At 39.2% G+C, this 24,330-nt stretch overlaps 1 protein-coding gene across 2 annotated transcripts in view; it reads right to left on the bottom strand.

The window, feature by feature from the left end:
* The window catches only part of RBMS2 (RNA binding motif single stranded interacting protein 2), a 45,335-nt gene that overhangs the window by 812 nt on the left and 20,193 nt on the right, over positions 1 to 24,330 (bottom strand). For both annotated transcript variants that reach the window (XM_019669016.1, XM_019669017.1), the window contains 11 exons: positions 17,559 to 17,725; positions 13,217 to 13,275; positions 12,262 to 12,353; positions 10,679 to 10,836; positions 6,198 to 6,277; positions 5,953 to 6,062; positions 5,587 to 5,633; positions 5,327 to 5,420; positions 1,237 to 1,314; positions 828 to 938; positions 141 to 221 (listed from right to left, as the gene is read on the bottom strand). In XM_019669016.1, coding sequence (XP_019524561.1) covers positions 141 to 221; positions 828 to 938; positions 1,237 to 1,314; positions 5,327 to 5,420; positions 5,587 to 5,633; positions 5,953 to 6,062; positions 6,198 to 6,277; positions 10,679 to 10,836; positions 12,262 to 12,353; positions 13,217 to 13,275; positions 17,559 to 17,725 — 1,077 coding nt within the window. The remainder of the gene's footprint in view (positions 1 to 140; positions 222 to 827; positions 939 to 1,236; positions 1,315 to 5,326; positions 5,421 to 5,586; positions 5,634 to 5,952; positions 6,063 to 6,197; positions 6,278 to 10,678; positions 10,837 to 12,261; positions 12,354 to 13,216; positions 13,276 to 17,558; positions 17,726 to 24,330) is intronic.

Here is a 24,330-nt window from a genome sequence, read left to right as displayed (position 1 = left end):
TTCCTACATTTTTCACATACCTGCCAGCTATTTGTGAATACAGAATCGGCATCCTTGTGAGAGGAAGGTCTTGTTCAGGGGGGAAAATCTGCCTCTGTTCATTTCCTGTCCTCAATCCAAAGAGACTGAAAAACTCTTACCTCAACTGAAACACTGGAAGAAGGCACAGGGGTGTACTGGGAGATGTAAGCTCCTTGCATGGCTGCAGCTGGTGGCATGTACTAGAAGGAAAACATCAGTGAGCTTAGGGCTGTGATTCTTGGCTGCATTGAAAGTCCCTGGGGAGCTTTGGAAAATATGGATGCCTATGCTCCATCCGCAGAGATTCTAATTTAATTGTGCTTTTTAAGAGCACTTCAGGTAGTTTTAAAGTACACTGGGTGAAAGAGACTTCTGCCTACATGACTTCCTTTCCTCCTCTTTCCTGTCCTCTGCTTCTTAATGTGCTGCCTTTAAGCCCTCCTGTGCAAATTGGAATGCAGCAGACCTACAAGACAGCTAATGAGCTTCATCCACTCTTCTTGTTCCTATTTTGATAAAGATTTCTAAGAAATGTGGATGAACTCCTAGATAAACCAGGATGGAGATAGAAACGTTATTTGTTTAGTTTCATGAGTAGGAATCAGTTAAAAGGAATGGGTTGGGGAGCAGAATGGCTGTATTCCCGGCTCATGGATTATTATATTTTTATTTTATCTCCTATTCTGAGTGTGCCCTCAATGACACTGAGTGATTCTCATTATCATTCATAAGTATTTAACCTGAAGGGTATGACATAGCTACTCCTTGCTCAGTAGGAGTTTATAATCAGAAATATCCTGCTTTACCGTGCCGGTGGTGCTGAGGGAGAGGTGGCCCAGTTGCTGGGTTAGAGGTCCCATCATGGAGGCAGGCTGGAGAGAAATGGGGTGATCCATGCCTGGAGTCAGAACTGAACCCTAGACGCATCAACAAAGAACAGGGTTAGTTGGCAGCATCCTGTGAGGCTGCCTGAAGCAATGATTCATCGCTACCAGGACCACTGAAGACTGACGTTTTAAAATGATCAGTGGGCGGCAACCCAGTTATACAACAGGAATGAGTAGAGGGATCCCCATCTAAGAATTTAAGGTCATACACCTGGGTTGCATGAGGGCCTGAGCCAGAACTCATACCTACATCGCCTGTCATCAAATCCAGTTGTTTTTCATTACATCAATTTGCCTCTTTGGCTTTTGCCCACTTCTGAACACTCACTGAAGGCTGCATGAGGTATGACTGGTGGTGCATCCAAGACGGGTTAGGTACTTGTAGAGGAGATGTCTGCGTTACTCTCTAATGTAAGCAAACATAAACAAAATGTTAATTGCCCAGAAACTATTGTTTCATCCAGTGATCTGATAATATTCAGCAAAACCCTCCAAACGTTGGCGTGCCCCCTCAGAATATAGAAACATTAAGAGTAAACTGTTTAAAAAATATTAGCAACTCTTACAACTCAAGAAATAACCCAATTTAAAAATGGGCAAAGGATGTGAATAGAGATTTGTGTAAGAAGATATACAAATGGCCAATAAGCACATGAAGAGGCTCAAAATCATTAGCCACTAGGGAAATGTAAATCGAAAACGCAATGAGATACCACTTCACACCCACTAGGATGGCCGTAATGAAAAGGACAGAATAGCAAGTGTCACACACTGTGAGTGGAAATGTAAAATGGTTCAGCAGCTTTGGAAAACACATTGGCAGTTCCTCAAAAAATTACGGTTACTGTGTAACCAGTAATTCCACTCCTAGGTATATATATATATATATATATATATATATATATATATATACCCAAGAGAAACGAGAACATGTGTCCAAACAAAAATTGTACACAAATGGCAGGATTATTTATAATAGCCAAAGGGTGGAAACAACTCAAATGGCCATCAAGTGATAAATGAATAACAAAATATGTGGTATATCCACACAATGGAATATGATTCAGTCATTAAAAGGAAGTACTTTTAATGTTATATGTTATAACATGTTATAACATGGATAAACCTTAAAAGCATGCTAACTGAAAGAAGCCAGACACAAGATATATATTATATTGTACACTTCCATTTATATGAAATGTCTAGAACAGGCAAATCTAGAGGCATAAAAAGTATATTGGTGGTTGCCAGGGGCTGGGGGTAAAGAAGAATGGGGAAGGACTACTAATGGCTGCAGAGTTTCTTTCTGAGGTGATGAAAATGTTCTGGAGTTAGATAATAGTGATAGTTGTAGAATTTTGTAAATATACTAAAAACTACTGACTTGTAGGCTTTAAGAGGGTGAATTTGATGGTATGTGAACTGTATCTTATTTTTATCTGTAAAATGAAAAAAACTAGCAATGAGAAGCTAGAAATGCATCACAGTAAACAAGCAGGGCTTATTCCATAAATATAAGGATTGTTCAAGATCAGAAACTCTATACACATGAGTCAAAATTGAAGGAAAAAGCTATAGTGTAACACTAGATGCTGAAAAGACATTTGATAAAATTCAGCAGCCATTTATTTATTTTTGTAAAAATCACAAAGTAAAATAGGAACTAGAAAGAAACTACATATATAAAATGCTATTACCAAAAACTTGCCATTAATATGAACCTAAACAGAGAAATATTAAAATGACTATAATTATAGTAATCTATTTTATAGTAGGGTCAAATAAATACAATTAGATAAGAACACAATTGGTATAAAATTGGAAAGGAAGAGAAACTATTATTTGCACTGATGATAGAATTGTATACCTGGAAAACCTAAGAGCCTCAAGTAAAAAAAACCCAAAAAAGTAGTAAATAATAAGAGGATTTGGTAAGTAAGCTGCACACTAAATAGATGAACATAAATCAGTAGCTTTTTTTCAGTGTATCAACGAGTGTATTTAGAAACGTTTATAAAAGTTATAGAACACTTAGGAGTACACAGAGGGTGCTAAAAAATGTATGTACATTTTAAGAAAGGAAACAACTGTATTAAAATTGTAACATTCAACATATACCGATAACAAAAAGTGAATACAAGTCATGTGTATACCTTTTTTTGGCACCCTTGGTATTTAACAAGAAAAGCATAAGTTTTACATAAACAAAACTAAAATCTTATTGAAGGACATAAAAAAAGATTTAAAAACATGAAAAGAAATACCGTATCTTAGGTGAAAAGGTTAGTACTTTTAAAAATGTCAATTCTCTTAAGCTAATATATAGCTTTAATGTAATTCCAATTAAAATCCTTACAGATTTTTAAAAATGATATAAAATCACCATCAACTTTATACAGAAGAATAAATGCCAAAAAATAGCAAAGAAAAGGTTGAAAAAAAAAGAGTAGAGAAGAGGGTTTTATCTTATCAAGTATTAGAACATATTATGAAAGCCACTGTGGTCAAATCAATGTATTTATTGGAATAGGAATAGAAACAATGATCATTGGGAAAGAATGAAGAATACAGAGATAAATTCCAGTATTTATATGACAAAGGTGGCGTCTCAACTCAGTGGGAAAAGAATGGATTACTTAATAATTTGGTGCTAGAGCAACTGGTTAACATTTTGAAAGAAAATATACAAAAGGACCTCTATTTTCTACCATATACAAACATAAATTCCTGATGATTACACATTTACATGTAAAACAATGAAATAAATTTTGGAGACCACATGTACAATTATAAGGACTGGGAAAACCTTTTGAATTAAGGCAAGAAATTAGAAGTCTATACGTAAAAAAGCAGACATAGTTAACTATATTCAAATTTTAAACTTTTATATGGCAAAAAATGGTGATTCCCAAAGTATGGTCCTTGGACCAGCAGCAGTAGCAGCAGCACCATCTGGGAAGTTGTTAAAAATACAAATTCTTGCCTCCCACCCAGTAGACTTACTGAATCAGAAAGTCTTGGTGTGGTGCCCAGTAACCTAGGTTTAATAAACTCTCCAACTGATTCTGGTGTACAGCTAAAGTCTGAGGTCCACAAAGTCAATGGACAAAAATTAAACTTGCAAAAAAATATTTGTAGTAAAGATAACATTCAGAGGATTACCACTTCTAATATACAAATGGTTTTTATAAGTTGATGGGAAAAGAACAAATAACCAAACAGAAAAATGGGCCAAGCATACAAAGAGAAATCAGAGAATACCAAATCAAAATATACAAACATTAAAAAATGCTTAAATTTAAGCTGCAGTCAGGGAAGTGCAAATTCAAGTCATAATGCCCTCTACTACCATTAAATAGGAAAAATTTTAAAAGCAGTGTCACCTATGGTGGGAGGGAAATGGGCATTCTCCTGCTGGACACCGCCTTTGCAAAAAGCAATCTGGCAACATCTATAAAACTGAAAGTCCATAAATTATTCAGCCTAGCAAGCCCACTCCTCCGACTCCAGCCCCCAGAAATAAAAGCACTAATATGTAAGAAGTCACAAGGGTGTGTACTGGAGCATTATTTATACCAGAAAAACACTGATCCCCAAGTGAATGCCCTTTACTGGGGTACAGCTGAAGAATTCTGGTGTATTTGCAGCATGAAATATAATGCAACTATTAAAATAAGGAAACAGGCGACTGGACTTGGAGCTGAGCTGCGCCCTCCACAACTAAGATTGAAGGAGAACAACCTGACTTGGAGCTGATGCGTCCTGGAAAAACACAATGTTCCCTTCCCCAACTCCCCAATAAAATCTTTAAAAAATAATACAAAATAAAATAAGGAAACAATTAGAACAGAGGATCTCAACATTAGCTGTATAAGAATCACCCAAAGGTCTTATTAAAACTCAGATGATGTGTGCTGGGACCCATCACCAAGGTTTCTCATTCAGTAGATCTGGGGTGGAGTCTAAGAATTTGTGTTTCTATAAGTTCCCAGGTGATGCTGATAACTGCTGGCCCAAGGACTACAATTTGAGAATCACTGGTTTAAAATACTATTAAGTGAGAAAAGTATGAAAATATATTTAGTATGCTCCAATTTTTGTAAAATAAACGACTTCCAAAAACCGACTTCCAAAAACCCTATACATATGGGTATATGTACATGAAGAAAAATGTGGAAAAATAGGAGGCAATTAACATGGATTTACTTGTGGGGGTGGTGGACAGAGAATAAGAGGATGCTACTACAACAGTCTATACATATGTAATGTGATCACATTATGCTTTTATATAAAATTATTTGTGTGTCACATGTATAAAGGAAAAACAAAAAACCAAGTACTTTCCAATCTTATATTCCTTCACCCAGAACATAATGGCAGGGAAAACCACCACACCCTTTTTTTGGGCATGCACATACCTGATATGAAGACACAGGAGATGGAAGATACGGGGAGAGTGCAGACTGAGCAAGCATCCTGTTGGGGGTGATGTTATACGGAGCTGGGTAAAACCTGTACAAAGGAACCTCATCAGTAAGGAGTCACAGGAAATCACCAAGTAAGGGCCCCCACTGATAGACACAGCCATTTCCCGCTAAGTGCTGTTTAAAAATCAAGATGAAACATCCTCACAGGCTGTTGTCATTTTTAGGTGACCTGATTATATAAACACCCTTACCCATTCTGAAGAGCTGTGGTTGGGTCATAGGTCAAGGCCATGCCACCCTATAAAGAAAGAACACAGCATACATATTGTGAACTCTTGGGTGAGAAGAGGAACAAGCCCAGAAATGTCAAGGCTGGGGATATTTGGTTCAGCAGATTAAAGTGAAGTCTACACAAGCTGTTCCAGAGTTTTTCTGGTTCTTCACACTGCAAAATCCCACTCAAGACCCACACTGAAGAGCATGTTAAGTAGCCAGCGTCTCTCAGTTATAAACGGTAGCTCTCAAGCTTGCCTCCTAAGCTCACAGAAATCAGGCCATGGGAATTTCCATTCCATTTAATATCCTCAGTACTCCTGTTTCCGTAGGGGTCCTCTTACCATGTCTCCATTCCTTGGCCAGGCCCGTCCATTTTGCACAAATTTTCCTTGGTTTTGTCGTTTCTTTGGACCACCGTCAGCAAATTTGCAAAGCAATGGATCAGACGGGGCTGCCAAGAGAGAAAGCAGACAGGCAGCTGAGTGCCACCCCACTTAGCCCACTCACACTCATGCAAAACGTCTCCAGAGTCTTCACTGGAAGTAACAACCTGTGGCCCTCTCAGCCTGATTCCCAGATGCCTCACCTGGTACTCCAGGGGGTGTCTTAATATATTTTCCATTAAAGTGGGTGATGATGGCTTCACACTTCTCTGTGGACTCCATCCTAAGGAGCACAAGAGGGGTTAGGCTCTAGCTTCTCCAGGATCTATGCTCTCCCTACATTCAAAAAGAAAGCTCTAAGTTCCCAGCCCCACAAATGCTCTACAAGTTGTGTCTATAGAAACAGAGTTTCCTCCACACAAATTCAAAGTATCCTGAAGAGGCAACCCCAGCTTCTAATAAAGGTTCTCTCAAATGGCTCTGGAAAGGAATAATAGAGGCCTTTAAACTATGAATACGTATTTCAAAGGAGATATTGATAGATGGGTCTAGTATTGTGTGTGGTTTGTAAATAAGAATACAATTAATAGAGGCTGTTATCATTACTTTTTATTACAAAATTCCTAATGGAAATTGTTCCTTCAGTTTGATAAAACTACACAAGCTAAGAATTTGCCAATACTTATTTTTTACTTCGGGTTATTTATCAAGGTCTAATTAACTACTGATAACATCATTAAGATTGTATGAGTCTGTAGGCGGAAACAATAGTAAGACAAGGTTTAAGGTCCATAGTGATAGAAAAAACGTTACTACTGAGTTAAAGTATCTTGTTAAGGGAAAGAGGACTGAATAATAAGGAATCAGAAAATTTTGACTCCAGAGCCTGTTCACCACCCAAAGCTCTATAAGTTAAGACATGCACAAAAACCCTTTGGACCCATTCTTCATTTCTGCTTTAGAGAAATTATACATCTACCTTACTACACAGGGTTGTATAGATCAAATGAAATAATCTATATAAAACTGTTCTAAAAATTGTAAGGGTCTACATAATAGAAGGTACAGTATCTTCCCCTCTTTCTGTATTTAAAGTAAGTCTAAGTACAGTTTCTATGCCAATAACCACTAAAAATATAAACCATTCCTGTGAAGGCGGTCACTAAAAAAAAAAAGGCCTCAAATGGAACCTTTTAGAGAAAATCACATGTAAGGTATCCTAGAACAGAAGTCTTTAGCTGGGTTACTCCTATTCCTTAGTCTTTAAAAAAAGTGGACAGGCATGAAGAGTTTTAAGAGAATTGCTTTCAGAACCTCAACTTCTTCATAAACTCTTTCCTAAAACTGATCGGCCTGAGGGAGTCTTCGTGATTACTAATGATCAAGGCTCAAGTCCCCTCTCACAACCACTCCTCTCCATTCGCTTCACACTCATCCCAAAGCTCAACACGAGGCAGTGATGACTAGAGTTACACATCTTATTGTAAGTTAGATGCTCCCAATTCTTCCTCCCTACCGAAGCTGGAGAACTCACAAGTTATCAACTGACACATAGAAACACTCAGGTTTGATGAAAGATCACCCTGGTTCTTGACATATGATCCAGAAGGAATTCAAATAATACCTATTTTAACAAAACTCTTTCCTTTCCCATTTACTTATTTATGTGAACAGGTTTCTCAACATGAAAACAAAAAAACAGGAACAGAACTGATATTAAACCCTGTCTTGTTACAGCAATAAACAATATTCACTGATGGCCACATGACCTAATTAGAAAAATCTAAATAAATAAAACCTTTCCATGTCATAGGAGAAGCATTTTCAATAAAATTTACTTTATATAAAATAATTTTGTATCAACATTTTAATATATTTATGTTGTTTGGGGTAACTGTGAACTAATAATTATAAAGATAATTTTCATGGCTACTGGAAAAAAATTTAATGTACATACATATTTTTATTGCAGAGAAGTATGACAGACTCATCCATAAAAAGACTTTCAACTATAAAAGTTTTACACTAGCATATAATTCTGTAGGAAAATGGAATGGAAATACAAGAACAGGAAGAAAAAAAGAACACTGTAAGAAAGATGTAAGAGTTATGACTATTAAAAAAAGAAATGCCCTATGCATTTTCAAAATGGATGATTTTGTATATCAAATTGCTATGATATTTAGATTTCTTTTTTACAGATTTTAAAAAAATTTAATTTATTGGGGTGACATTGGTTAGTAAAATTATATAGGTTTCAAGTGTACATTTCTATAATAAATTATCTATATATTCCATTGTATGTTAACCACCCAGAGTCAGTTCTCCTTACATCATCATGTATTTGATCCCCTTTGCCCTCTTCTACCATGCTCCCCTGACATTTAGATTTCATTTAGATACATTTAAAAATGATATGACATTCTGATATTCAGGGGGTGGCTATGGAAAAGTCCCATTTCCCCTCTGTCTGCAGGAGAGTATGGCCTTGCAGCCTGGGTGGGGCAGTAATCCCCCTTCCACGTGTATGCATGGGGGCCAAGAAAATCTGTGCTGGGGGTGGTGAGCGGGCAAAGGGATTACTGCCTGCCAGATCGTCAAACTTTTTTTATGTATATACGGTATATGCCACGGTCCTGCTCTGGTCAATAAAGGATCCTCTAGAGATAATAAACAAACAAACAAATAAATAAATAAAAATGATATGACAGTTTGATTTAAAATATCAATGTTTAAACTATATGCAATGTCAGGGGTAACAGATTGGGGGGTATCACTTTGTGAGGGGTGTGACTGTCTCACTATTACATTGCTTTGTACACCTGAAACTAATAAAACATCAACGTTTAAAATTTGTTGGAAATCATACTTAGCAAGAATCTAAATTTATGAAGAAAAATTGTGGCTATTAATGTAGAAACATGCAAGGGTTTTAATAGTTTTTCAAGTCTTCAAAGCCACCATTCCCAAAATGGGTTCTGAGACACCTGGCCCACTTCCATGAACTCGCAGAGGCACCGTAAGGAGTATTTTAACTTTCTGAAGAAAATACAGCAACATCCACTGGATACTATGTGTACAACTAACTATAATAATAGTTCACCATTTCAACAACAGATCACCCTACAATTCTTTTGATGACATATTTTTGCAAAGCTGTTTTTTCAATGGATGCTTATGACAAAAGCAAGTACCATAAGAAAATCAATGTGTAACAGGAAACGAGGGTATAAATGTCCATTCTGATTCCAAGGTTTGAGAAGTTGTACAGTGTCCAACAGGTGCACATCCAGTAGTAAGTATAGTTATTTAAGGGTGAAATAAATTTATTTTCTCTTTCAATGTATTTTTTCAAATAGCTACAAAATTGTTAAGATATGAACACTTTTTGAGTTGTTTAGACCATTTAATTACTTAATAAATTGAACTGTTAAGTATTTTGTTTGGTCTAGGGCAAAAAATTAACAAGACAACTATGGTGCCATGATCTGAAAAAAGGTTAGGAACCTCTGCTTTAAGAGAGTGTGGGGGCAAAAAAAGTCTGATGACCACAAGCCTAGGAACTCCCCTTTAGTTATATGTGGGATTGCCAGCAGGTGGTGCTACCAAGACTGAGTTGGGAGAAGCCCTATTCCTCTTCCCAAAGTCTAAAACACTCCAAGTAAGAGAGTGTTCTTGGACCAGACAAAGTATTTAAAACAAAAAGGGATCTTCAGATCATTTAGTCCAGTAGTTTTCAAACTTCAAAATAAAAAAAGCAACAGAATCTCCTTTCAAACAAAATCTTAAGATAAATAAAAGCAGAAACATTTCTTAAGCGGGCTAGAGGAAGCTGAGGCTTTACAATGACACCTTAGCTCGGAAGAGGGCACCCTGGAGAGCTCTGCAGCTCTAGAAAACACCTTAAGAAAATCACTCAACTAAATCTATCTCCACTTCACAGAATAAACCAAGGCTCATAAAGGTCTAATACCACATGGGCAGTTAGTGGCCAGGTAGGTTCTAGAATCTAAGTTTCTCAACAGATCTGAAAATGTAGACCAAAACTTCCACTTCATCGTAATTGATCTTGAAGCCAGAAGGATTAGGGGTCTGCTCTACCACCCACTCCTGTGACACCTCGGGCAAAACACTTCATATTGGGAAATTTGGTTTCCTTATCTATAAAATGAAGAATTAATATTTATTTTACAGGGTTGTTGTAATGATTAAATGAAATAATAGGATGAGAAACTGTTACTCAGTAAACTATAAGAAGATATGGAATTATTTTATTCTGATTGGGTCTGGATCAAAGGAAAGGCTAGAATAGCAGGAAGTAGTGAGGAAAGAATAAAGATTTGGAGGCAAATGTTAAGTATTGGGACCTATAATTAAATGAACTTTTTTTCTGTTTTTTTCTTTTTTAGCTGAGCCATCCTGCCACCTGTTGGCAGCTCAGCTCGCACCGGGAATCGAACCAGCGAACCTGTTGCTCAGAGCTCATGTTCTTGAGCTCGCTCTTAACCAACTGAACCACTCCAGCTGGCCCTAAATGAACTTTTGATTCACCATCAAGTACTTCCGGCCAATAGTTTGGTCCCTTTGTGGGGGTATGTGGGGGAGGGCATGGGTTTTTTTTTAGGGACTTGCTAGGTGACATTCTTTATCAATCTCATCATTTCCTATTCCTGGCATCACTCACCTTGCAAAACCAACCCCTCTGCTGGTCCCGCTGGTGTCTCGAAGGATTCGAGTGGAGATAACCTGGCCAAAGGGCTTCAACATTCCCTCTAGTTCTTGCTCATCCATTGACAATGGGAGGTTTGATATATATAAATTTGTGGGGTCCTGCTCCTGTTGCTATGGAAATAAAAGTGAGAAAATGAAGTGCACATCTCTCATCCATCTCCCACACTCAGCCCTCATCCACAAAATGACATCTCAGAAAAGATATAGTAGGAAGGGTCCCACATAAACAAAGAGAATCTTAACAACTATTTGTAACACCTAGTCCCACTACCATGAGTTGTATATTGAATCCTTGGGGGGGGGGGGGGAAGCAGATTTAATATTCCTAGTGCTGTACAAGCCCATAATACAAGTCATTGATAAAGTTTTGCCTGTCTCTTTAAGAACTAGGCAGTGCAGCCCTCCCCCCTTCCCCCAACAGCCTGTCCCAGAGGCTGGATTCTCTTGGACTGCCTTGTTCCCTGGCTGGATTGTTTTGAGTAATCCTCCCTCCCCCCTCTTCCGGCCACAGCAGACTCCTCTGAGTAGGAATGCCTGTTCACTCCCTGATGGAGGAAAGCAGGAAGAGGGAGAAGGGGAAAGGGAAGGCAACGTGCTGCGGGCTGCACTCAGGGACACATGTGTAGCTCACTGGGTCACTACGGAGCCCTGAAAGTTCTAGTCCTGTAGGAACTCTGAAGACTTCTGAACTCCACCGTCAGGGGGCTTTTCTTCCGAAAGAAGTGGTGGGAGAGCCCTTCCAGTGGGCAGAATGTACACAATGGCTATAACTTGCCATAGCTGTAATTTTAAGAATTTAAGCAGTCACTCTGCCCTAAACTGTGGGTCACCAGCAATCTTAATCCTTCTTCTGCCTTTCCCTTCAGGGCTTCCATTTTCTTTAACTGTGATCGAAAAAGGTGGCTGACAGACCTGCCTCATTAGCCCTACACAGAGTATTCACAATGACTTCAGAAAAGCAAGGGGACAATTGCCACCTAAGAGAAGAAGGGAGAGAAAAGCCTCTAGTTTCCTAGTTGTCTAGATCAAAATGAAAGCTGGAGACAGAGCTGAGAAGGAGGGAGTTTCCTTCCTTGCTGTGGTTCCCCCCACCACCCCACCACCCCCACACACAACTACCCCGTGCGCATCCCTAGGGAACCGTGCTGGGAGGTGCAGAGCATTGTTCTGAACTTCTGAGATGCACAACCGGCTTCTTCAGACAAAGTTGCAAAACTACCACAAGCTGTCTGGTATGGATGTGAGGGGCCAGGGAGGGGATGGGAAAACAGCAGGAGCAAGGGGAAAAGTCTGTTGACCCTCTTGCCGCTTATAATACTTGATGAGAAGAGTTGACAGAGCTACTTGCCACAGATTTTTAACACCATCTTACTCTAGCAGTCAAGGGGTGCTCAGTGGGATCCTTTTGACCAGATATAGTCAAAAAGCACCACAGATGGCCCTCACCCATCAACTTCATGGTTCTTAACCCCCCTGGGAGCCTTGAGCTGGACCAACCCCTCGCAGGAACAGACATGGGGTAGGTAGGACCCTTACCTTTGCCATCTGTGCCTGCACACCACTGGCTTTCAGTGCTGTTACAGCTTTCTGTGCAGCTGAAGGACTGTCAAAGTCCACAAAGCCATAGCCTGGAACAGGGAAACAGCATCACTGGGAGTGGGAGGGTAAGGGAGACAGGAGGCCCAGGCTTTTCAGGAGACAGAGGAAGAGTAATAATCCAGGTAATAGAAATGGCAGGGAGAAAAGAGACATCAGAGGTTTCAGGGAGTTATCCATGTGGCCCTCAAGCCCTGGGAGATTTGGTCTACTTTATAGCTAAGAATGCCAAGATTAACGAGGTCCTTTTGGTGTCCTTGCCTTTCTCCCTCCCCCTTAAGAAATCTGAGGTTTCAGGAACTTGGCTCTTCTCATAATTCACAGCCTCCCCCCAATTCTCGAAGAACCCCTTCCTCTTTTATAGCCTCACCCCAGAGATGTTAGGCACGTAGGGAACATGGCCTTTCCACTGCAGGTAGCCAGCTACCTGCTGGAAGAAGCCCCTCCGCACCCCAACCTACACACCTTTTCCCTCCTTGTACTTTCCATCCCCACCCAGAACTGCTCAAAACCCCAACAAAATATTCATCCTCACAAAATACTACTACCAAATCAACCCCACCAACACTACCATCACCACCACCAAAAAGAATTTACAGTGCCTTGCTAAGGAGATAATCTCACCTATACATATCCACCATCCAATCAAGGGAAACACAATGTCCAAAGTAAGCCCAAAGGACTCAAAGACTCTCGGTGCAGGCTTCTAGCCTTGCGTCTCCCAAATAGCATTTTCAGCTCTAACTGTCTGGTCACTAAAGAATATAAATATCTGCAAATCTTTTCAGCCTGAAAACCTTAGAGACTCCTCTTTGACCTTTCAGCAGTAAAGGGTAGAGGTAAGGGATGGCCTCACTCACAGCTGCTCTCCATCACCAAGGACAGGTATTCTCACCTTTGCATTTGTTTGTGGTCTTGTCCAGTATGGCCTTAGTGGAGACAATCTTGCCATATCTAAGGGAGAAGAAAACACAAAGTGATAATCTTGGGGCAGGGATTTAGACAACGACAGAGACAGACATCTGGATGAATCCATGCCCTTTCTCCACTCCCACTAGGACAACTGATCCTACTCAAACCTAATAAAGACAAAGAAGAACTGAATTTAAATGGCACACTTATCATAGCAACCTATTCCCCAAAGGTACCTACAAGAAATAAGGTAACTGTAGCAGTCCTTACAACACCAACATATTTCTCTCTTCTTCTCCAACTAAGACTGAGATACCAGTTGGAAAGAGACTACTGTCTTTTGGGGAAAAAAGCTTGGCGATGTCCACATAGCACAGTGTGTAAGGGCAGAGCTCGTGCTGGAATTCCTTAAGGACTAAAAATAATCCTTGATACTACTTATCTTCTTTCGGACAAATACCATTCCTCCTATGAAAAACCTACAGACACTTCATTCCCTACTCCTCTACTGCCCCCTTGATTGAAGGTCAACCTGAGTCAAATTGCTTTTGTTCAAATCCCAGTTCTGCCACTTTGTAGCTATGTGTAATCTTGGACAACCTTTCTGTGCCTCAGTCTCATCAAATGTAAAACAGACAGGATTGTTGGGAATACAAAATGAGTTTATGAATATAAAGCACTAATATCTACCACATGGTAAACACCTGAAAATTCTGAAATGCTATTATTGTTATTATATTCAAGGGACCTCAATTTTAATCTCCTGCTTTACTGTATTCTAAGACTTCCATTTCTCATGGTCAAGATTTGAGTGTGTTCGGAGGAAAGTGGGCACAAGACCAGGTAGAACAGCAGTGTTACGGAAATTATCTAAAACTTGATGATAAGGCAAAATGAGGACTGTACGTCCTTTCAGTGTCATTCTGGAACATTGTCTCAAGGGCCCATTCAAGGTATACTTCATTATCTAGCAGGATGTTTCTTTGTTTAACTTACTCTTTTTTTTTTTTTTTTAAAGATTTTTATTGGGGAGTTGGGGGATGGGAACAGTGCTGGGGAATTGGGGGAAGGGGAACAGACAAGTTGCTGTCCTTTTGTTCTTCAGTCTAGTTGTGGAGGACGTTGCTTCACTGGCCCAAGTTGGCACCATCATTGCGCTCTTCCCGGGCGAGGCAGATCAGTCGCCGGCTTCTGGACGGCCGCTCACTGCGGCTGCTGGCCGCTCATGCTGGCTGCTGGCTACACACGGTAGCCCATGGCAGCCCACTGCAGCAGAGGCTGCAGCCTACGCCGTCGCAGGCGACTCACGGCAGCCCAGCTCCAGGTTGAGCTGTTGTTCAGCATCTTAGCTGTGGAGGGCAGTGTCACTGGCCCTCATATGTGGGATCCGAACCGGGACCCTCTGGCATCCCAAGCCAGCTCTTAACCATCGTGCCACTCGGCCGGACCCAATTTACTCTTTACCACCGATTAGGGCCCCAACTTTGTGAAGATACATATTAACTTATAGATTTTTATCCAGTAGAAATGCATATAATTTCTGTACAGTGGAAAAGATAACTTTTATTTCCTGTAGGATATGAACCAGCTTTGTATGTAACCTAGCAATCTAACTGCAATATTCTTTTCTCAGTACCTATAAATACTTAGTCCTTTAAATACTCTTTGAACGCATTTTACCATGCTCCTGATTCCCTCATTAATGAGTAAAATAAATCTTTGGTATGTGCTCACCTATATTTGTATGAGAGTCACGTTTTTCAACTTTTTGAAAACTACACTTTAGCAGCAGAGTTCCCCAAACTCGAGCAGTGGAATATCACAGGTCAGGGATTATATTAGAAGTGTTGTACTAGAAATAAGTCACTACATTCCACTCAAGGAGGGTGAAAATATTAAAGAGACAGAACAAAAATCACTAACAAAGTCAGAAGTACAGGATTTAACTGAAAACAGTTTGCAGGGGCTGAATTTGAGACCAATATCCCAAACAAGCAATTTTTCTCTACCTCTCCTCTCATCCCTAGAGAACATAGGGTGATTGATGTATTTGTTTCACTCCTTGGCGGCTTCTCACTGACTTTTTTAGTGGGGCTTCTGTGACCTAATGAATTAGAGAGAATAAGCTAAGCAATGCCCTAGAGGCTGGGAAAAGAACACATTAAAATGGGATGGGGGAGGGGGAGGTGCTTGAATGTGGCGACCCTAGCCCTTCAGGGCTGCATACTTGGATTCTTTCCCAAATTTAGGCAAAGGAAGGGATTCATGAGACTGTAGGCCAGAGGACACACATGCTGCTATCCCTACCAAGGCCCCAGGGTGGAGCTTGCTGTGGTCTGAGAAGCCTGAGACTTTGAGCTCAGAATTTCCACAGCAGCTGGCAACAGCTGGGTTTGCTGCTGCTTCCTCCTCAGAAGAAGGAGCCCCTCCAAGAAGCCAGGAGTTCCAGTCCCAGACTCCATGCCTCTTCTTCCTGCCCATCAGAGCTTAGGATCCAGCAACTTTTATTTTTCCAACAGAGAAAACTGGGACAAAGGCAGGAAGTCCTTCTCCACATACGAAACACTCTTCCTAGAAAGGTTTAACGTCCAGCTCAAAGCATCATGAGGGTTCTACCCACCTGTTCTTCTCAGCCTCCCTTTCATCATAACTCATCTAGCACCTATTCTTTCCTTTGCCTCATTCCTACTTCTCCATAGTCCCCTATTGGGCTCCTTACTTCCACCCTACATGCTGACCCTATTTCCATCCCTTCAGACACAGCAGAAGGTAAAGCAACTGTTGGAAAGAGCAAAATGAAAGTCTGAAAGTATAGTGAAGTCGAATGGACTTTTTTCTCTGTCTTTTACTGAGAGGATTTTTGTAGCACATATTTAGGACAAGAAACACGAGGTGCAGAAATCAAGGAACTAGACTCATATGATACTCTTTTCCCTCATAAACCAACATTTCTGCCAATTCCCATTCCCCCAAAACATGACTAGTCCTAGACTAAGTTCCTTTTAAATACCTTTCTAGTAAGATAAGCTGAGGTAAAGGAAACAGTTTTATACATACACCTAGTTCAGAAGAGTAAGGGATTTATAGAGTACGTCTGATGCCTCATACATTTTGGGGGCAAAATAATCTGCCTCTCCAGGATTTGGAACACTGGAACTTACATATACTGTTGTGGGAGTTGGAATTAGTGTAACCACTTCAGAAAATTGTTTAGTAGTATCTACAAAAGCTTAACAAATGTATATCCTATGAGTTAACAATTTTACTCTTAGGTATATACCCAACATACTCGTAAATGTGTACACACATGCACAAAAGACATGTACAAGTTCATAGCAGCACTATTCATATTCAAGTAGGCACCTTTGGGGGTAGGGAGGAGATAGTACCTGAGAGGTGGTAATGTTCTGAAGAGCTGGTAATGTTCTATTTCACCTTGTGAATATTCACTGTTGTATATGCACTTATGATTCATGCACTTTTCTGTACATGTGTTATACTTCAAAACAAAGTTTAAAAAGATGGTAAATTTACACAGTCTAAGGTTGCTATTTCTATCTCTTTCTACCATTCACTTACCCAAATTCAATTTCACTGCTCCCATTAATGTCCCCATCCCACTCCCAGACCTCTTCCTCTAATCATTCCCCCGACTATATTATTATTTGAAACACATATTTTTCTGCCAAATGGAATTGAGCTAGCATTTCTGCACCCTTTCAATTTTTCCAGCATTCCTTACTGGGCTAATTCCACAATAGCTATCTCCATCTCATGACTCAAATCTACTCTGAAGAACCCAAAAAATCTTTAGGGGGTAGATGCAGAGTGACAGACTCTTTCTCTACCTTCTTTATCCGCTAATTTGAGGGCTCCTCTGGTTCACTGGGAATATCTCTAGCAGCAGAAATTCTCCTAAGTATATAATTCAATTGGCTAGTCTAGTCCATTTTCTTCTATTCCCACTACCAACTCTCACTGCCTTCTAATCAATATCTTTGGAGATACTAAACATTTCTATTCAAGGTGTAAGGACAGGAATCTTTCCACTTAGACCATCAGGTCTAGATACCTGCTGGAAACAAAGTCATATACTAAGCTTCAAAGGCCAGCCCTATCCTGGCTTTCCTCAGAGAAACACGTAAAGATTACATATATTATTAGTAGCAGGTAGAATTTCTTTAAGAGGGGCTGTTGAGAAATATTACGACTATGGGGTAAAAGCAAAATAATATTGCATTTCAGGATAAGAGTATCTGGCAAAAAGCCAGTATCACCAAGTCTGTACTGTCCCTGGAAGCCTACCCACACATACCCCAACTTACGACTGACACAACTTGACAAGGTCCTGGTCAGTGGTGCCTGGTTGCAATCCCCGGATGTACAGGTTGGTTTTGCTCAGCTGGTCATTTCCATTGCTCCCACTGTTACTATTAGGGGTACTGTTACTTGGACTAGGTGGTGCCATCTGCTGAGACAATGACACATATGGCTGTAGGGAGACATGAGAAACAGAAGGTCAATAGGATTATACATTTAGATGTTAGAGAGTAAAGAAGATCCTGGCCCCTTGGAAAAAATGATTCCAAACTTTAACAGCAATAAACTCAATAGGAAATAAAAAAAAAAAAACTAAAGGAATTCCTCTCTGCCATAGAATATGTAAATACATAATTGTTCCACCTATCTTTCAGGAATAATGAGAGGCCAACATAAGTTTGTTAAGGTATTAAAAAAAAGTACTTTGTTATAGTAGAATGTTTTTTTCATACAGATGCTGGAGAACACAATGTATGCCTCTTAAGTAAACTGTGTAATGAGACAAGACTAATAAAATCTAGGTTCCATTCAAAAATGAAGAAGAGGAAACAATAAAAATTTAGCAACTCACGAAGTATAAGTAAGTTGAACATAGATTATTTACAAAACTGGAGAATATGAGAACTGCAAACACCTGCAGGAGCTTGAAAATTATTGTAAACTTAGACAAACAAAATGAAATACTAATTACCATGTCAGGTAGTAAAAAATAAAATTTTTATAATACTAATAGGGGTTTAGTCATAAGTTATTTACAAGTTTTAAAAGTTTAAATAAATTAATAATAGATACATTATGGTCAAGGAAACCCGGAATTGGGGGTGAAATCTCTAATCTTTCACAACTGTTACAAGGACAGGAAATCAGACTCTGCTAAACATTTTTTAGGTACTTCTGGTAGAGACAAAATACCAGGTTGGCTGGAACAAACATGGATTCATTCCTTCATGGCATATTTTATAGCCTTATGCTCTAATCAAGCTTTTAGTGTTTACATTTATATTTGGTTCATAATACTCTAAATTTGCATAATTACCCATAATAGAGTACATGTTACTATATCACAGTAATATTCCAGTTCTCCCGTGGCTTAAAGCATTTGATGGTATAAATCTATTTGGAATTGTTTTAAAATGCTAGTTTCATCTGCAGGTTTTTTTCCTCTCTCTTTTTGTTGGTGGTGATGGTAAGGGATTGGATTAGTAACAGAAGAAAGAGAACAATGACTATCAAAGAGGAAATCTTCCCTCCAAAGAATCTTAATTAATGTGAAATGTGCCTCTTACATTTCATGTCTCTGACCTTTAGCAAATTGCAAAATAAAAACCTTTACTCAGATTAAAATGTGTTGAAGCAGGTATTTCCCCATCTTTACCAGTATAGGCATACCTAGAAGATACTGCAGGTTCAGTTCTAGACCAGCACAATAAAGCTAATATCACAATAAAGTGAGTCATACAAATGTTTTGGTTTCCCAAATGCATATAAAACTTATGTTCACACTATGCTGTATTCTATTAAGTGTGCAATAATAGCATTATGTCTAAAAAAGCTACTGTACATACCTTAATTAAAAAAATACTTTATTGCTAAAAACGCTAACCATCATCTGAGCCTTCAATGTGTCATAATCTTTTGACTGGGGGAGGCTCTTGCCTCAGTGTTGATGACTGCTGACTGATCAGTGTGGTGATTGCTGAAGGTTGGGGTGGATGTGGCAACTTCTTAAACGAGACAACATGAAGTTTGCTGCATCAATTGACCCTTTCATGAATGATTTCTCTGTAGCATGTAATGCTGTTTGATAGCATTTTACCCACAATAGAACTCTTTTCAAACCCTGCTGCTGCTTTATCAACTAAGCTTATGTAATATTCTAAAGCCCTTGTCATTTCAACAATCTTCACAGCATCTTTACCAGGAGTAGATTCCATATCAAGAAACCACTTTCTTTGCTCGTCGATAAAAAGGAACTCCTCATCTATTAAAGTTTTATCATGAGATTGCAGCAATTCAGTCACATCTTCAGGCTCCACTTCTAATTCTAGTTCTCTTGCTTTTTCCACATCTGTAGTTACGTCCTCCACTGAAGTCTTAAACCTCTCAAAGTCATCCATGAAGGTTGGAATCAACTTCTTCTCAACTCTTGTTAATGTTGGTATTTTTACTCTTCCCATGAAACATGAATGTTAATGGCATTAGGAATAGTGAATCCTTTCCAGCTTTTCAATTTACGTTGCCCAGATCCATAAGAGGAATCACTAACCATAGCAACGACAGACTTACAAAATGTATTTATTAAATAATAAGACTTGAAAGTCAAAATTACTCCTTGGCCCATGGGTTGCAGAAGGATGTTGTGCTAGTAGCCATGAAACCAACATTAATCTCCTTGTACATCTCCATCAGAGCTCTTGGATGACCAGGTACATTGCCAGTAAGCAGTAATATTTTGAAAGGAATCTTTTTGTGTGTGCAGTAGGTCTCAACAGTGGGCTTAAAATATTCAGTAAACCATGTTGTAAACAGATATGCTGTCATCAGGCTTTGTTGTTCCATTTATAGAGCACAGGCAGAATAGATTTACCATAAATCTTCTTAAGGGCCTCAGAATTTTGGGAATGGTAAATGGTTTCAACTTAAAGTCACCAGCTGCCTTAGCCCCTAACAAGAGAGTCAGCCTGTCCTTAGAAGCCAGGCATTGACTTCTCTTTAGCTATGAAAGTCCCAGGTGGCATCTTCTTCCACTAAAAGACTGTTTTGTCTACATTGAAAATCTGATGTTTAATGTATCCACCTCATTAATTAATTATCTTAGCTACATCCTCTGAATCACTTGCTGTAGCTTCTACATCAGCACCTACGGCTGCACCTTGTACTTTTATGTTATGGAGGCAGTGTCTTTCCTTAAACCTCATGAACCAACCTCTGCTAGCTTCAAACTTTTATTCTACAGCTTTTCACCTCTCTCAGCCTTCACAGAATTAAGGAGAGTTAGGACCTTGCTCTGGATTAGGCTTTGGCTTAAGAGAATGTTGCAGTTGGTTTAATCTTCTAGCCATACCATTAAAACTTTCTCTCTATTAGCAATAAAGCTATTTCGCTTTTAAAAAAAAGATTTTAGTGGGGAATTGAGGGAGGGGAACAGTGTTGGGGAATCGGGGAAGGGGAACAGACAAGTTGCTGTCCTTTTGTTCTTCTGTCTAGTTGTGGAGGACGTTGCTTCACTGGCCCACGTTGGTATTATCATTGTGCTCTTCCCTGGTCAGGCAGTCGCTCGCTGGCCATTGGATGGGCCGCTAATGGTGGCTCACAGCAGCTCACAAAAGCTCATGCCAGCTGCCGGCCAGCTCTACTGCAGCCTATGCCTTCACTGGCGACTCACAGCAGCCCAGCTCCAGGTTGAGCTGTTGTTCACCATCTTAGCTGTAGAGGGCGCAGTGTCACTGGCCTTCATGTGGGATCCGAACCGGGGCCCTGCTGCTCAGTTGGAGTCCCAAGCCAACTCTTAACCAACATACCACTCGGCCGGCCCTGTTTCTCTTTCTTATCATTCATGTGTTCACTGAAATAGCACTTTTAATTTGCATTCACAACTTGGCTAACTGTTCAGTGCAAGAGGCCTAGCTTTCAGCCTATTTCAACTTTTGACATGCCTTCCTCACTAAGCTTAATCATTTTCACCTTCTGATTTAAAGTAAGAGACGTGTGACTCTTCTTTTCACTTGAACTTAGAGGTTACTGTAGGGTTATTAATTGGCCTGATTCCAACATTGTTGAATCAGGGAATAGGGAGGCCAGAGGAAAGGGAGAGAGATGGGAGAATGGCTGGTGGGTGGAGAAGTCAGAACACATACAACATTTATTGATTAAGTTTGCTGTCTTATATGGGTGCAGTTCATGGCATCCCCAAAATAATTACAATAGTAACATCAAAGATCACGGATCACAGATCACCATAATAAATAATGATAATGAAAAAGTTTGAAATATTGCAAGATGTACCAAAGTGTGACACAGAGACATGAAGTGAGCAAATGCTGTTGGAAAAATGGCACCAACAGACTTGCTTGATGGATGGTTGCCACAAACCTTCAATTTGTTAAAAAATACAATATCTGCAAAGTACAATAAAGCAAAACACAATAATACAAGGTATGCCTGTATACCACTATGGAAAATCATCAATTCATAAATGAAGACAGTGGAGAGGAAGAAAGGGACTACGAGACAGCCAGAAAACAATTAACAAGATGGCAATAATAAGTTCTTACATGGTGGTAATTACTTTAAACGTAAATGAGTTAAAAAGGCACAGAATAGCTGAATGCATAAAAAACAAGATCCAACTATATGCTGCCTACAAAAGACTCACTTCAGCTACAAGGGCACATATAGGAACAAAGTGAAGGGTTGGGAAAAGATATTCCACACAAATGGGAACCAAAAGAAAGCAAGAATAGCTATACTTATATCAGGAAAAAAATAGACTTTAAGTAAAAACACTGTAACAAGAGACAAAGAAAGTTGTCACATAATGATATAGTGGTCAACTCATCAAGAGGATATAACAATTATAAATATACACACATCCACTGTCACAGCTCCTAGATATATTAAGCAAATACTAGTGGATCTGAAGGGAGAAATAGACAACAATACAGTAATAGTAGGGGACTTCAATGCCCCTCTTTCAACAATGGATAGATCACCCAGACAGAAAATCCATATGTAAACATTGGACTCGAACTATACTTTAGAACAAATGGACCTAACAGAACATTCCATCCAAAAGCAACAAAATACACATTCTTCTCAAGTGCACATGGTACATTCTCCAGGACAGAGCCTATGTTGGGTCACAAAACAAGTCTCAGCAAATTTTAAAATACTGAAATCATGCCAAGTATTTCCTCTGAGCAAAATGGTATGAAACTAGAAATTAGTTAATAGAAGGAAAACTGGAAAATTCAGATATGTGGAAATTAAACAACACACTCCTGAACAACCTGTGGGTCAAAAATGAAATTTAAAAAATCATGAAACAAACACAAAGGGAAACACAACATACCAAAACTTATGGGATGCAGCAAAAGCAGTTTTGAGAGGGAAGGTAATAGTAATAAATGGCTACCTTGAGGGAAAAAATCTCAAATAAACGACCTCAAAGAACTAGAAAAAGTAAGCCCAAAGTTATCAGGAAAAAGGGAGATAAAGATCAGAGTACAAATAAATGAAATAGAGAATAGAAAAACAATAGAAAAGATCAACAAAACTAAGGGTTGGTTTTTTGAAAAGACAAACAAAATTGACAAACCTTTAGCTAGATTTACCAAGAAAAAGAGATGACCCAAATAAAATTGTAATGAAAGATGAAACATTCATTACAACTGATACCATAGAAATACAAAGGACCACAAGAGATTGCTATGAATGTCACCAAATTGGAAAATATAAAAGTATAAAGTCCTAGAAAGATATAACCTATCCAGTCTTAATCATGAAAAAACTAGAAAATCTGAACAGACTAATAACAAGTAAGGAGAATGAATAAGCAATCAAACATTTCCCAACAAAGAAAAGGCCAGGACCAGAGAGTTTCACGGGTGAATTCTACCAAAGATCTAAAGGAGAATAAATACAAATTCTTCTCAAGCTCTTGCAGAAAACTGAAGAGGAGGGAACACTCCCAAATTCATTTTACAAGGCCAACATTACCCTGATACCAAAGCCAGATAAGAAAACAACAGATCAAAATCCCTGATGAATATAGATGACAAAATTCTCAACAAAATACTAGTAAAATAAATTCAGCATCACATTAAAAAGATCATACACCACGATCAAGTCAAATTTGTCCCTGGGATGCAAGGGCGGTTCAACATACACAAATCAATAAATATGATACACCACATTAATAGACTGAAAGACAAAAATCACATGATCATGTCAATAGATGCAGAAAGAGCAACTGACAAAATTCAACATCCTTTCATAATAAAAATGCTCAACAAATTGGGTATAGTAGGAACACACCTCAACATAATAAAAGCCATATATAACAAGCCCACAGTTATCATATTCAATGGTAAAAGGTTGAAAGCTTCTCTTCTAAGGTCATGAACAAGACAAGGGTTCCCACTCTGACAACTCCTAGTCAACAATTGAGTTAGCGAATTTGCCACCATGCACTTACACTGGCAGCACTGTACAAACAGCTCAGTAAGGTTTCATAACCTTGGTATATCAGTGTCTCACAGCTGTGTTCCTGTCGATGTGTGGCGGTGTCTTCCTGAGTAACGTTCATTATTGTTCTTGCATGTTTTTGTGTGCCGTCGCGAGAATGTCTGAGCTTGAATTAGGGCAACAAACAAACATTACATTTCTTGTTAAACTTGGCAAGAGTGGAAGTGAAATTAGGGACATGTTAGTCCAAGCTTATGGAATAATGCCACGAAGAAAACGGCAACGTACAAATGGATTAAATGTTTTTCTGAGGGGAAGAGAATGCCTCACTGACGAAGAGAAGTCAGGGCGGCCAGTGACGAGCAGAACTGTTGAAAACATTACAAAAATTTGTCAAAACCATCAGCTGACTGTGAGAAGCATAGCAGACCAAGTAAACATCAATAGAGAAACAGGAAAATCTTAACTGAAAATCTTGGCATGAGAAAGGTGTGTGCAAAAATGGTCCCGAAGGAGCTCTTGCATCACGACAATGCACCAGCTCACACGGCACTGTCTGTGAGGGAGCTTTTAGCCAGTAAAGAAATAACT

This window comes from Hipposideros armiger, unplaced genomic scaffold, assembly GCF_001890085.2.
Source record: "Hipposideros armiger isolate ML-2016 unplaced genomic scaffold, ASM189008v1 scaffold_548, whole genome shotgun sequence".
NCBI classification, from domain to species: Eukaryota; Metazoa; Chordata; class Mammalia; order Chiroptera; family Hipposideridae; genus Hipposideros; species Hipposideros armiger.
This window is presented reverse-complemented; position numbering and strand designations above follow the sequence as displayed.